The sequence below is a fragment of the Cetorhinus maximus genome, chromosome 3 (genome assembly GCF_964194155.1).
Source record: "Cetorhinus maximus chromosome 3, sCetMax3.hap1.1, whole genome shotgun sequence".
In the NCBI taxonomy this organism is placed as follows: Eukaryota; Metazoa; Chordata; class Chondrichthyes; order Lamniformes; family Cetorhinidae; genus Cetorhinus; species Cetorhinus maximus.
Window position 1 is genome coordinate 200,392,668 of NC_135881.1, and position 15,226 is coordinate 200,407,893.

A 15,226-nucleotide genomic window follows, 5' to 3' on the forward strand; every position below is an offset into this window, starting at 1 on the left:
AGGATGCATTTGTGATGGTCACACACCAACTGCACATTCAGCGAATGGAATCCCTTGCGGTTGACATAGTTGACCGCGTGTTGTGATGGAGATCTGAGTGCCACATGAGTGCAGCCGATGGCACCCTGCACCTGTGGGAAACTCGAGATCTGGGCAAATCCATTCGCTCTTGCATCCTGACTCTCCTGATCCCTGGAAAATTGCACAACGTTTTGTGCCCTAGCGAAGATGGCGTCCGTGATCTCATGGATGCATTTGTGTGTGGAGACTTGTGATATCCCATAGAGGTCGCCTGTGAATCCCTGAAAGGAGCCACTGGTGTAGAAATTGTGTGCCACTGTCACTTTCACGGCCACTGGCAGTGGATGCCCTCCATGTCCACATGCAATAGCTGGCAGATGTGACTGACCAGTTCCCTGGACATGCGCAGTCTTCGGCAACACTGGTTCGTGGTCATCTGCAGGAATGACAGGCGGTGTCTATAGACCCTGAGTCTATCTAGGTGCCGACCAGAGACGGGTCGCTGTGGCTCTTCGGCAGCGTGTGCGGGAGCCCCAGCCGCCCTTCTTCCAGAGGGTGCTTTTCCTCCATCTGTGCAGCCAGGCGCCTCAGTAGCTCTCTTCTCTGTTATCTTCGCTCTCTGTATACCACGAGGCATACATCTAGTTCAGCAGGCTCCATGATCCTGGTGTATTTCTCCTGCAGAATGAAAGAGAGAGATGTGTGGGTTAGCATGGGTGTACTAAGAGCCTGTCTAGGTTAAGTCTGAAGGTTCTTTAACACTTCAGGAGAGTGCTGGCCGCCACTTGGATGGCCAGAGATTAGTGCGCTGCATGGCTGCCCGAAATCCCACCTTCCTCTATCCCACTCCATCTGACCAATTGGCCATTGGACTGCATGCTGTGCTCTCAGCTCAGGCACAGGCATTCTCCTAACCCAAGCTGTAAGGCTGCACTGTTAGCTTGAACCACAGGGGAGACTGGTCTAAATCGAGATGATGACATTGCAAGGGACAGTGAGCACCTCCAGCAGTGACAGCTCCACAGCCAGCTTTAGCAAGGAGATTGTACAACATGCTCAGTCATCCAACTGTTCTGCAGTCCACTGAAACACTCTTTAATTTGCAGTCTGTGCCTGAGGGGTGAAAAGCTCTGGATCACTTGGTGGCACTTTCATGCCTCTATGTTGCTTGAGTGGGTAGATAAGCTAGAGGCCCGACTCCAGTCATACCAATGTGGCTGCGTCTGAACTGTCTCAGCTGCAGAGGAATGGTCACTTTCTACAAGGTGTCCCTAATGCGTGCCCGCTTCCCCACCCACCCCACCGACCCTGCACATGCTTGTGCGCTGCCTTCAACCGCAGAGCAGCCTTTGCCCCCCAACCCCCTATGCACCTCAACCTTGAATTCCAACATGTGTCTCTTGTGAGCGCTCCACAGCGTTACTGTGCACCCACCTCCGAATCCCCCTCAAAGTGCAGCCCGCCAAGTGCACGCCTTTTATATGCTGTTGTGAAACACTTCAGAGTACAATTACGCTGATGTAGGTGGATGATCCAGCAGAGGGGGCATAAGTCCGGCGGGCTAACCTTATAATGATATGCAGATGTATTGCAATGAGGTTCCCAACGTCTGATGGTGGGAAACGCAACCCGCCATCAACGGGCTGAGCAGACGATCGCAAACTGGTTTCATGATGTTGTGAAACCAATTTTTGGCCTTCTTGCCATATTGTCCGCTTATGCTGCCGAGCACACCTGACGCCAAGTGTTTTTTTTTTAATTTTTACTGGTGGCCATGGCGCTCAGAGCCCCTTGCAATATCTTTATTAAGATGTGGACCAGTATTCATTATGGTTCAAGCTAACAGCACAGCCTCGCAGTGTGGGTTAGGAGAATGCCTGCGCCTGAGCTGAGACCACAGCATGCAGTCCGGTGGCCGAAGCTGCCGCCAATTGGCCAAGTGGAGGTGGGTGGGGTTTCAGACAGCCACTATACACTGGCCATTCGAGTGATGGCCAGCACACTCCTGCATGCGTGAAGGGGCCTTCAGACTTAACCAGGAGAGGTTCTTGTACACCCATGCTAACCTACAAGTCTCTCTCTTTGATCCTGCAGGAGGAGAGCATCAGGATCATGGAGCCTGGTGATTTAACGGTATGCCTCATGGCTTACAGAGACCAGAGAAGAAGAAGAAGATAGCGGTGGTGGCTCCTGGCTCGGCAAAGGGGGGAGCGCCTCCCTCAAGGTGAAGGGGTGCAGGCTGTGCACGCAGCTGAAGATCCACAGAGAGCCATCACTCGTAGGCGCCTCACTAGACCTAGTGTCTATAGACAACACATGTCATTCCTGCAGATGACTAAGAACCAGTGTCACCGAAGACTACACATGCCTAGGGAACTGGTCGGTCACATCTGCCACCTGCTGCAGGATTTAGCGCCACGGGGACATGGAGAAGGTCCACTGCCATTGGCCGTGAAAGTGACCGCGTTGCTCAATTTTTATGCCAGTGGCTCCTTCCAGGGCTCCACAGGTAACCTGTGCAGGATTTTGCAAGCCTCCATGCACAAGTGTATCCAGGAGGTCACAAACGCCATCTTCGCAAAGACACAGAAGTTTATACGTTTTGCCCGGGATCAGGCAAGCCAGTAAGCAATAGCGCTGGGATTTGTGCAGATCTCAGGTTTTCCACAGGTGCAGGGTGCCATCGACTGCACACGTGTGGCACTTAGATCTCCACGGCAACAAGCAGTCAACTACGTAAACTGCAAGGGCTTCCACTCGCTGAATGTTCAGCTGGTGTACAACCACCACAAACACATCCTACAGGTCTGCACACGATTCCCAGGGAACGTCCATGACTCCTACATCCTTAGTAGGTCTCAGTAACATCTTCCAGGGTCCATAGAGGCTGCAGGATTAGCTCCTCGGGGACAAGGGCCACCCACAGAGGATGTGGCTGATGATGCCCGTGCGGTGGCCTCAGACAGCAGCAGAGCGACGGTACAACGAGGCTCATGCCGCGACTGGACTTTGGTGGAGTAAACTATAGGCATTTTGAAAATGAGGTTCCGGTGCCTCGACAGGTCTGGTGGAGTCCTGCAATCCAGTCCCCACAGGGTGCTGCGCATTATCGTCAATTGCTGCACGTTCCACAACCTGGCGCTGCAAAGGGGCAAGGACCTGGCTGAGGAGGAGATGGAGGAGCTGCACGTCTCCTCCAATGAGGAGGACATCGAAGGAGATGACAGTGATGAGGTCCTCGAAGGTAAGGATACTGGCGATGAGGCCATCGCACTGGCCAGATGATGCAGGTGAGCTCGGGAGGCCCTCATAGCTGCAAGATTCGTGGAGGATGATAACGAGATGCAGTGAGATCTATCCTGACATCCTCACCTTGCATCTGTGAACGTTTGACTCCTGTGTGACTGATGGCAGCGCACATACCCTCAGTGCTCAGGTTCATGTCATGGAGACACGGCAGAGGCCCTAATAGTCGCTGGATTCCAGGAGGATGGTGATGACATGCAGTGTCCATAGATCTTCCAGCACTATCACCTCAGACTGAAGGCGGACGGACTCCTCCATCGTGTCTTGCAATCTGAGGAGTGCAGCAGCCATCCCTTCCTGATGCTCCCGAGCTTGCTTTTGCAGCTCCAGGAACTGAGGCATGACCGAGTCCAGAGACTGGTCATCTGATTCGGATTCAGCAGATTTCTGGCCTCCAGCAGTCCTTCGAGTGCCTGAAACCTGGGAAATCCCTGCTGCCACTTGCTGTGGATCAGACAGTGCGATGTGCTCACCAGGTTGTGACCCCAAAACTACTCTAGAACTAGGTCCCACTAAAATGTGTGTCTCTGCGCTGGTGGAGGGTGGGAGTGAGCACTATGACGGTCTTCAGTTAGGGTATCATCAGATTCTTCTTCTGAGGTGTCTTCAGGGCTTGAGTGGCTGGTGGATCCCCTCAACTGCTTCCCAGATGTGCCTGCGAAAGCAAGGAGAGATAATTAGTGCATGGCAAAATACTGCGGAACAGGGGAACTCACTCACAACATGGGTATCTGATGGATGTTGCACTGCTGGACCCTCACTTGGCTGAGCACTGCCGACCTCACCGTCAGCACAGGAACGGTCCAGATTGTTGCGAGCCAGCTGGATGACTCTACTTTCAAAGTCTGTGAGGACCTTGATGTTGGGCATTCCTCCACCAGCCTGCGACCTCTCCCTTTTGTTGTGTGCAGTTTGTCTTGCATGAATACAGATAGCAAGAGTGTAAGCAGGATGCCCGCCAAGCCAGATGATGATTATGCCTGACATGCATGGGTGGTGAATGGTCCCATGGATGGGATGAGGACAATGAAGGTGTGTGTGAGAATGTGAATGACAGTTGAACTTGAACTGGCACTGAGTGAGATCCCTGTGGATGTGTGTTGGGTTTGTGAGTGTGTGAGTTTAGAGTGATGAGAAGAGTGACTTACCCTGGCAGAACAGAGGAGATCATTCATCCTCTTTCAGCACTAGGTGGCTGTCCTCCTTTGCAGGATGTTGCCTCTGACCACCGCTGCCACTGCCTCCATGCTGGATTGGTGACCTTGCTTGCTGGACTTCACCCAGAGCTGGAGTAGAGGACTTCATGGTGGGGCCTCCACAATGTCCAGTAGATGCCTGATGGAGGCGTCGCTAAATTTGGGGGCAGCATGTTTCCTCCCTTTGGCAGCCATGCCTTAGAGAGCGCTAGCTCTGTGCAGGGGCGCCCTTTAAACATGGCGCCTGGACTACTGGACGAATCAGAGGCCGCCCTGCCAGCGACCCGGCGTGTTTCCCGGGATTGAATTATTAATGAGGCGGGATGTGCCGGGAATGGTACGATATGGCGCAAAAACCTGCCATTGTGGCTGGTGGGTGAAATGCCCTTTTACCCGCCACTACTGCACTTTGTGCAAATCTGGGACGATTCTGTCCAAAATCTAGTATGTTGAGATATCTGAAAACTCCTCATACATTGGTGCAGTTTGTTTATAATTTGATTTTAATTTTCTCTGCACTAAAATTTGCAGTACTACTTACAGAATCTTTGTTTAATTGCCTTCTTATGAACTAGTGTGTACTGGACTCAAACCTTGCTCCAGTTATCAAACAGTTAATCAATTTCTGTTTGTAAAATTTGAATGTCTGGGGAAATGCCATAAGCGTGATTATGTTGCAATACAAATGTCAGTGAAGGACCATAAATTAACAGTTAGCTAATTATGGATTGAAACATTTTGCCCAAACAGAAAATACTACGAAGTGCGTTTCTCGCTATCTTCTGCTGACATTTTTCACCACCTGCTGGGACTCATTTGTATCTCAAAAGAGCATACACTGCAAGATTCCTTTTCATTTCTGTTTTCTCATTAAGGCTCAGAAATCAGGCACAGGAGGGGACACTCAGGCTGCTGAGGAACTTCTGCTTATCAATAAACCCCTGACAGACTTAATTAGCCTGCTTATTCAACTGGTAAGAATTCACTTCATTTCGGGATTGAGGGAATGTTGGGGTTTGCTCATTCACTGTGATGCTGTTTTGAACTTTTTCACAGGTAGAATGAACAGGAATATTTATTGGTAGAATACTTTCAGGTCAGGTAAATTGGTTTAGTAAAAGCAGTTTTAAATTACATTAAAAGATTGTTTCTCAAAACTATTCCATTGAAATCAAATTTAATACTAGAGGTAAGCTCAATATTGATTTGAAACTTCCAAGTGCCTGCACTGGTCCAAAGACTGTCGGGAAAAAATACAGTATAGGGTTAACACTGCAAGATGCTTCGAAAGAGTATTCCAACACAGTTTTGGTTACACTCCTAGCAGCCCTCACTGTATCCAAGCAACAAGAAACCAAGTGACATGGTCTAGAATTCCCATTATCAGCCTGATTGCCTCAGTCCATCATCTAGACTTCTATGACGCCGATGCCACAATTATATTTTTATATTTACATATACATATAATTTATCTAAGTTATAAGTCAAGTTGGAACAGGGTCTGATCAGATCATTTTCTTTACCTTGAACAGGGTAATCATGAGGTATTCAACTTGTCGATATAAATAGTTTTTCTTGGCACCTTTTGAAACTGATAAATATGTTTTTAATCTAAATATCAGTACACAACAGTTTCTTTCCAGCATCTCTTTTTCTGTCCTTGTCTCCTGCAGACAGAGACTCGCAGTCAAGCATTGCTCTACAATGTGAGCAGCACTCTTGTACCTTAACCAAATGGTCATTCTCCGTTTGAGTCTTAACAAGGTCAAGAAAGGAGGGGGAATTTTCCTCTTCACTGCTTGGGCATAGAGTAGCATATTGGTAGTAGGCAAATAGGATCATTGGGTGTAGCATTCACATTTTAATTAATAGGTGATAAATCATGTAGACTGCCTCCATGACACGCACCACTCTCTGTCCAGTTTTCCTATCTACACTTCACCCGCACAATGCTTTACATCCAAGTGCTGAAGCAGAAAATCAATTGGCTAATTTCCACCTCTCCCCTCCTACCACTCCCTCCCCTCCCCCACCATCAATCCCTAGCTCTGGAGGTGCTGAAGCCAATTACAATACCTGGTCACTGCTTTGATTTCAGCACAGATCAGCAATTAACTTGAGGTTGCAACGGTTCAAGAAGGCACTCACCACCACCTTCTCTCGGGCAGTTAGGGATGGACAAGAAAACAGCAATGCACACATCCCATGAACAAATAAAAAAATGTTCTGGATTGTGTGGTTCAGTAGCATTCTGAATAATGCCCAAATTTCCTAACCAGGTGCTATGAATGTAATAGTGAATGTTGTAAAACTATGGATGAGATTTTTTTTAAATAATGGTAGGTCATTGTCTTCTAGATTCATCTCTGGCCAATCTAGCTGACACAACTGTGGCTAACAAGGTGGATAGGGAGTCTGTTTGGCAACCCTGCCCTGTATCATGTGAAGCACATTCGCCTTCCTTCATATGTTTAAGCTTTTCACGTGTGTGCCTATACCTTTCATGGGTATTCAATCTGCTAATGGAATCCATTACAGAAGCAGTACTATTTGGTACTGAGTTGAAGAGAGACGTGACGTTTTGGCAGGAGCACCGGGGGGAAAGCTTTCAAGTGACCTAATTTGTATGTGTATTTTGAGAGCAGCTGGTTGATGAATTTTGAAACAGGATTCTTTGATTTGGAAGAAATTGATGAATACAAGACTTAAGATTCAAGATACGTTGTACATGTAACTTACATATTTTTATAACCAATGCCTATTAATCTCTAGCTCTCCAGTGATGATCCAGATGTGTATGAGAGTTCATTGCATTCTCTATCATTCATGGTTCAGCTGTATGGTGGTGAAAACCAAGACAGCCTATCCCCAGAAAGTATGGACTCTTTCGCAGAAGCACTGAAATGTAGAAAGGATCCAAAACAGCAGAAACTTCTACTTAGAGTCATCAAAAGGCTGGTAAGTAAAGGTTTTGAATAACTAGATATGCAGTTAACAGAGTAGATGGCATACTGACATTTCTGGTTTCCTGTTTGTTTAAACATGTTATTGGCCTTTATTTAGCCAATCTGAGTGACGCTATGAGCAAAGAGATAAAGTTTATGCTGGACAAATAAAGAAACTGAGCCCGTGGGCTCTCCCTGTTTGGCTCTCTCCTGACCGGGGCCTTGTGAAGGACTCAATAGGTAAAATCAGAGAGCCCCTCCAAGAAAAATTAAAGCCATTGGTACCTCTTTCTTCAGCCTAACCGGAGTCACAGGCTTCCTCAGTTCCCAAATGCAGTGTGGGGTTGGTACCTTTACACACACATGGGGCACCATCATTGATATTTAAATGGCCCCTATCCTGAGATTTGGGACAGGATCACTGTGGAATAATTTTGTGGGATGGGGAAGAGCTTTGAGCATTATACAACTTACAATGTCCCCAAACTTGGATATGCAGCTCTCTCTTCCTTCATGCAAGTCATTAACATATCTGATGAAGAGCTGAGGCCCCAGTTCAGGGCTCTGGGAAACACTATTTAAAACATCTCACCTATCAAGAAACTGTGCCTTTCTCGCCGCACTTTCTATCTTGCCTAGCAACCAGTTGCCAACTCACATCACAAGGTTGCCCCCAATTCCATGTGCTTCCAATTTTGCTCATATTGCCTTGTGTGGAACTTTATTAAATGCCTTCCGGAAGCTCTTGTAGACAGCATCAAAAGACACTCCCCTATCCACCATGCTAGTGATCTCAAACAATTTAACTAGATTAGTCAGACATGACCTCCCCTTCACAAATCCATGTTGGCACTCTTTGCTTAGCAAATATTTGTCAATGTGCTGAGTCATTGGGCCGTAACTTCCAACCAGCGTCAGAAAGAGATGGCCTGCAGGAATTAGAAGCAATAAATACAAACTTACCTGCCCTTGAAAATTACGCTGACACTTCCGTTCACTGGAGCTGCTTGTGGCTTGCATCGAAAGGTTCCTCACAGGCCCCAGCAAAGTGCAGCTTTGGCGGATTAAAGGAGGGTCAGGGATGTGGGGGGAGTCCATTGGGGGTGTGGGGGAGTCCTGTAGGTTGTGGGGGTGGGGTGTCGGGATGTGGGGAGAGTCCCGTGGGGTCGCTCTGGCTCTTTACAATAGTTACCCAGAAGTTAGAAGAGGTTTTAATCCTTCTAACTTTTTCTGAGTAACTATTGGTGTAGCCCTATCTGAAGTTTGCATTTTAAATCTCATTTTTGGTAGGTTCCCAGAGCAGGGCAATTGTCCAGAGGAAGTGTGCACTTCTGGGCAATTTCCATGCCATCCCTTACCTGGGAACCGACGAGAGGGTTTCCCCAGCGTATCTTTGGGGCACCCCACAAATCCGACGCTGGGGAGCTCGGAGGTTACGGCCCTCTCTGATGATACATTCCACCGACTTCCTCACAAATGAAATTAAACTGACGGGTCCGTAGTTCACTGGTTTCTCCTTCCTTCCCTTCCTAAATATTGTAGTGCTGTTTGCAAGTTTCCAATTCAAAGGCACGATTCTTGAATCTAGAAAACTTTGGAAAATTTTTAACAAGCAGATTTATAATTTCACTTTTTCTTAGTTAGAAAGTTTGTGTGTGTTAACATCATGATTAGGACCACTCCCCCACCCCACGCCAATTATTGAATAGATTGGCAACACTTACTGCTTCATTTTAAGGATAAATTGCTACTCCAGACAGAAAAGAGAGGATTGTCAATCCCCTCATTGCAATTTCCCAGCATGGACCTTCAAGAGAGAAGAGAAAATATCAGAGCCAAAGTAAAATGGTGCTCATTGTCAGTATGAAAAACTAATGAAAGCACGAAGCCACAAAGATGCAAATTCACAACTGAGAGGAGAATTGATGAAACAGCCATTAATTTTCTCCTGCACTCTGAACTTACTGTGGGCACAAATCATGTGAGAAAGACTATTTATGATGAGAGTTTTGAATGCTTCCTTGGCTTTAATGTTCATGTTATGTCTTTGCTTTGAGATTAGATTGTTCCGTTGATTTAATTAACAGATCTAAAGAACTGATTTGTTTCATTCTAAAAACATGCATCTTTGATGCAGTCATCCAAAGTCCTCATGTCTCACAGTTGATATTAAGCATTTTATTTTGCTTGCTCTGTTTAATTGGATTATTTGATTTGTTTTTGTATAATCTAGCATCTCTTAGTTCTCAGAGGTGGTTCTGCCACCTACAACATTAAAAGCAGGAACTTTGAGCCAGCGAGGGGGATTTTCTCATAAACTGTCGATGATGAAGTTTTAAGAATGGGTTTTAAGGCTTGACCTGGAGTGAATATGAATAAAATTTGCCACACAATCTGAATAACCACTTTAATTTAAATTAAAAGTCCATTCTTCCTAAGGGTAATATAAACCTGTAATATAGATTTAACATTTGTTGTTTGCTCTTGATATTACTATTTATCAGGGCCAATGCAACTATTAGGTAAAGTAGGCAGTCACCACAGCAGCAAAATTTGGAGGGGGCTGCAAAACCTGAATGAACTATTCATGAAACTACATAAATAAACAAACAGGCTTCAGCAATGGGAATGGTCTACTGACATAAACCCACATATACTGACATACACCCACATATACTGACATACATCCACATATACTGACATACACCCACATACACTGACATACATCCACATATACTGACATACACCCACATATACTGACATACATCCACATATACTGACATACATCCACATATACTGACATACATCCACATATACTGACATACATCCACATATACTGACATACATCCACATATACTGACATACACCCACATATACTGACATACACCCACATATACTGACATACACCCACATATACTGACATACACCCACATATACTGACATACATCCACATATACTGACATACATATAGATTTCCATGTTTTTACTTGTCAGCCTTTCCCAAAATTTCATATTATATTCCTCATTTTGTTTATGTGACAGTTTTACAAATTTATACATCTACATGGCTATTCCAAAACTGCTAACCAGTAAATAGTATCAAAGAACATAATTTAATCTAGCTCACTCTATCGTAATGATTATTGATTGTGTAAATTGCACATAAAATCATCTAATAACCATTGCAGGAACACACAGTATTACATCATGTGAGTCAAGGTGAGCAAGGCTGAAGGCTTGCCTAAGGTGCCTCATATTCTTCCACTGGCTCTGCTATTTATTCATCAATAAAGAAGTTTGTACATCTCTAGAATGTATAACAATATCTGCTACTTTGTAGAGAATTGGCTAGCATTGTACAAGACTATTTTGAATCCGGTGTGTAAATTACGGAAGTATTATATTACAGCTCTGCAATGCCAGACTATAAAAACAGAGTGCAACTTTTGAACTGTGGGGGACACAAATCTGCAAGTATGGGGACAGCTGTTGAACTGCTGAGAGAGAAGGTACTGCAACCATAAAGTTGTAAAACCACTGTTACAAGAGTTAGGACCATTGTACTCCCAGTAAGTACCTTTGCATAGCTACTCTTGTACAGTGCTCTTACATAGCACAAAGATTTCAGAACATTAACAATGAGGGTAAAATTGGGCAATAAACCAGATGAGGAAAAAGTTACAAATGACTAATTTAGGGGGAAAATGAAAGACATGGTCGAAGTTTGAGATCTTCTAAGAATCCAGGAGGGAAGGGAGAAGGTGCAGCAGTTTTGGGAGATAGGCCTGACAAAGCTGTGGCTCATTGATTAACTCCCTTTGGTTGAGTAGTGGGAGTGGGCAGTAAGTAATAACACAAAGTCAGATGAGCAGAGGATGTGGCGGAGTGCTTATGGAGATGATCACCCAAAAAACATGGAGGGAAACCACGAAGGAATTCGCTGGGAAGCTAATAGAAGTTGGTAAGAACAAGGTTGATGTGCATGTGTAACTTTGTGAGGAAACGGGCATGGACCATGCATTTCTATAATAGTCAAAGTTTATGAATGTTGAAAGCAGGGAGGCTGACAAGCAGATGTCCCAATCTTCAAGGTAACGATGACCGTGGATGAAGGCTTCAGTATCTCTGAGGGATAAATGAGGTGAAAGCTGATGATACTATAGAGGTGGCAGAATGAAATCTTGAGTGGTTGTGGGGCAGAAAGTTCAGATCAAGGTTAAGCAAAAACGAAGTTCTGCTGGAGGAGCAATTGTCGACATTTCACAGCATTAGGAGCTTCATTTAATCTCAGCAAATCGGGGTCCAGTGATGTACGCAGGACCCTGATGCAATTTTAATGACCTACTGAACAATACGTTTTCTTACCCTCAGACTGATTTGTCCCAATTTAAATTATTTCCAACAGCAAGCCTTTGTGAATTCAAAAATAAAAAAGATTATTATCAACTTTGCCCCAGAGGTTTAAATGTGACGTCTCACACACAGTTTACGCACACAAAGATTAGATACAGATGAAGAAAAAAACAATATGATTACAATCCAGAATTATTTTAGTCTCTTTCATAGTCGGCCTGTAGTTTCTTGGATGAATTGATGCGTTAACTGGAATGGAGGTCTTGTAAAAGCAGAAGATTCTCAGTAAACCACGAGGCTTCCTGTGGTTGAATTGCCAGGAAGTCAGTTCTCAGGTAAACTTGAGGTTAGAACAGGTTCCCTTCTCCCACTTTCAGGGTATAGCTGTATGTTACCTTAGTTGCATAGTTGTCTTGCAGTTGGTTTGATGGTTTTGTTGGTGTTTCTGATGGTATGTGTCTTGCCGTTATAGTTTAAAAGCAGGTAACAAACATGGCTGCCTTACCCAGGTGTTACAAGTTCTTTTCCAAATAAACCGGTGTGTTAGACTGGTAAACATCCTGTATTGTGGCTTTTCACACCCTGAGAGTTTTAGACAGCGAAAGTCTTTGTGTTTAGGAGGGGGAGCCATTACAATACAATGAAAGGTCAATGAATCCATTTCATAGTCGTCTAGCACCCATGTCTCTATTGTCCTTGGTCCCTTCTGTTGCAGGTCCCCATCCTTAACAAAAGAGATGTGTGAATTTCACAAGTGGCTGTGACTGTCCATATTTTAATCAGGTATTTGCTTGGGTTTTAGTACTGTCTGGAGCTGAGAGATTGTTTCCGCTGCTAAGGGAATCTGAAATGCGGGGGCACAGACTCAGAATAAGGGACTGATCATTTAGGACTGAGGGGAACTTACTTCACTCAAAGTGTTGTGAATCTTTGGAATTCTCTGCCCCAAAGAACTGGGGATGCTCCATCATTGATTACATTTAAGTCTGGGGTAAACAGATTTCTGGTTTCTCAGGAAATCAAGGGATATGGGGAATGGGCAGGGAAGTGGAGTTGAAGCCCAAGATAAGCCATGATCACATTAAATGGCGGAGCAGGCTCAACGGGCTATTTGGTCTACTCCTGCTCCTATTTCTGATATTTAAGATCTTGTGGATACTGCAAAACACATAACATGCTACAGTCATCTTAAACAGCTTTTGGTGTCTACTTTTAAAAATATAGCTTTAAAGCTTGTAATATCTTCATGCCTGTACTGGGCATGACAATATGTATAATAGAAATACAATCTCAAAGTTTTCTAACAGCACAAATGTAGATTTGGCAAACAGCAGGGACTATATAAGAGTTTTAGACAACATAGGCAACTTAAAGGGGCAGCCAATTGGTGGGCGCAATTTAAAGTGGATAAGTGAGAGCTAATACATTTTGAAAAGATAGACAAAAGGTGAGGGTGATTTTAATTGTCTGAGGATCTCCAATGGGAAACGAGGGTTCTTGCCAGCCTGCCTGCATCAGAATGAGGTCGCGGCGAGTTTAACTGCTTGGCCTTATTAACATGCAGTCAGCCGACTTCCTGTGCAAAGGTCATTGCCAGCCTGTGGGATTTTGGGTGGCTGTTGTCCGCTTGCAGGCACTGGGCTAAGTGTAGTGGCCACGGGTTCCAGACAGCCCCGCAGTACAGAAGTGGAAGGGAAGGAGCCTTAACTTTACTTGTGGGACCCGCAGGAGCCTCTTCCTCTTGGCCTCCCACGGAGTGTTAAAAAAAATCTTTCCTAGAATGATGTCTTGTGTTTTATTTTTGAATTCAAAGAAGTTCATTAGCTCATCACGTTTAGTATCAGAGGTCAGGGTGGAGGGCAGAGTGATGGCTTGCAGCAGAGTTTGGGTTGCTGTTGTTGTCAAAGATAATTCTGGACTAGTAGGAAGATTCGGCAACAGGCATTGAGCAGTGAGGTGATTAAGCCAAATCTGGCAGTGTACTCTCAGCTGTATGCTGTAGATTTAGGCATGGAGGGGACTGCTATACCAGGGGGCACAGTGCAGGTCGTAATTCAAGGTCTAGTGGGGGTAAGGGCATTGAAAGTTGAATCAAAACAGTTGCAGAAAAAATGTATGGGGGGCATTGATGGAGGATCAGATGATGGAGAGTTGAGAGTTTAAGAGGGCATTTATGGAGGAATTGGGAGGGATTCTTTTTACAGTAGTGCAGGGAGAGTACAAATAGGTTTTAGTCCAGCAAAGAATTGTGTTGAAGGAAATAGGTGAGGAAATATTCATAAAAGACTCTGTACATATATTCAACAGGAACAAACTGTTAAAGGATGCATGGGAGCAGTAAATTGTCACAATTCTGGGAAGATGTTACAATACAATACACCTTCGATTAGGAGTTGCTTTTCACCCAATGAATCAAATAGATACATTAGATTTTCTGGACTTTGTGTCTGAGTGCTTGGAGTGGAACACGGTACCTAATATTAAGATTTCTTTACCCACTGTGTTGCTATGCAACCCTAAGCCAGCACACTGTTGAGCTCTGAAATAATTGCAAAGTATTATCTAATTAACGCTGTCTGAGGCTCCAAAGGAATTGCAGTATAGGCACATTTTCAGTATTCATTATTGTATATTTCAAAATAGGATGTCCTGTCTCAGACAACTGGCTGGGTAGACAATCATGATCATTTTAAAAATGAGGGAGGCATAATTTCCAGTGGCCCAGTGAGTAACTGAACCCCCAACAGGCGGATGTTATAGAGTTGATCTTTAGACAACTTTTCTTAGTGGAAACACATGACTTTATTTACAAGGCAGCAGGAGCAACTACACGTGTTCATCAAACTCCACAACTAAAGAACAACTCTTCTCTGGAGGTTCCCGCGTTGCTAACACATTGGTTTACATATATCATGTGATCTTATAGCACAGGATTATTCTTAAAGCTACAGTCCAGTATTTCCCAAAACTATAATTACTACAATGGAGAAGAACTTAAGTTTGATCCTCCACAAGCTGCATTAGCTAACATTAGGCAAAACAGGAGTGTTACAACTGACCTAAGCTCCTTAGGTTGGGGAGGGAAAGATCAGTCAGGGTTCTCACCCTTGATCACTGTCTGGCAACCTGATTGGAAAATTTTGGATGTCCACAGAGAACAGACTTACCTGTCTTGCACACCACGATCAATAGCTCATTCACTCATGAGTAATGGCTCCATAGAAAGGGGAACAATGGCACCTAATGCCCATGGAATCACACCTCAGCAAGCAGGCAGTACCATCAGGAGGGGTGAAAAGTACATGAAGTGGGGAGATGGTGGAGTACTGGTAATGTCACTGGAATAGTAATTTAGAGGCCCAGGCTAATGCCCTGGGGACATGGGTTCAAATTCCACCACAGCAA

At 44.8% G+C, this 15,226-nt stretch overlaps 1 protein-coding gene across 5 annotated transcripts in view; it reads left to right on the top strand.

The window, feature by feature from the left end:
- The window catches only part of ulk4 (unc-51 like kinase 4), a 411,327-nt gene that overhangs the window by 339,645 nt on the left and 56,456 nt on the right, over positions 1-15,226 (top strand). For all 5 annotated transcript variants that reach the window (XM_078539600.1, XM_078539595.1, XM_078539598.1 and 2 more), the window contains 2 exons: positions 5,399-5,497; positions 7,296-7,481. In XM_078539600.1, coding sequence (XP_078395726.1) covers positions 5,399-5,497; positions 7,296-7,481 — 285 coding nt within the window. The remainder of the gene's footprint in view (positions 1-5,398; positions 5,498-7,295; positions 7,482-15,226) is intronic.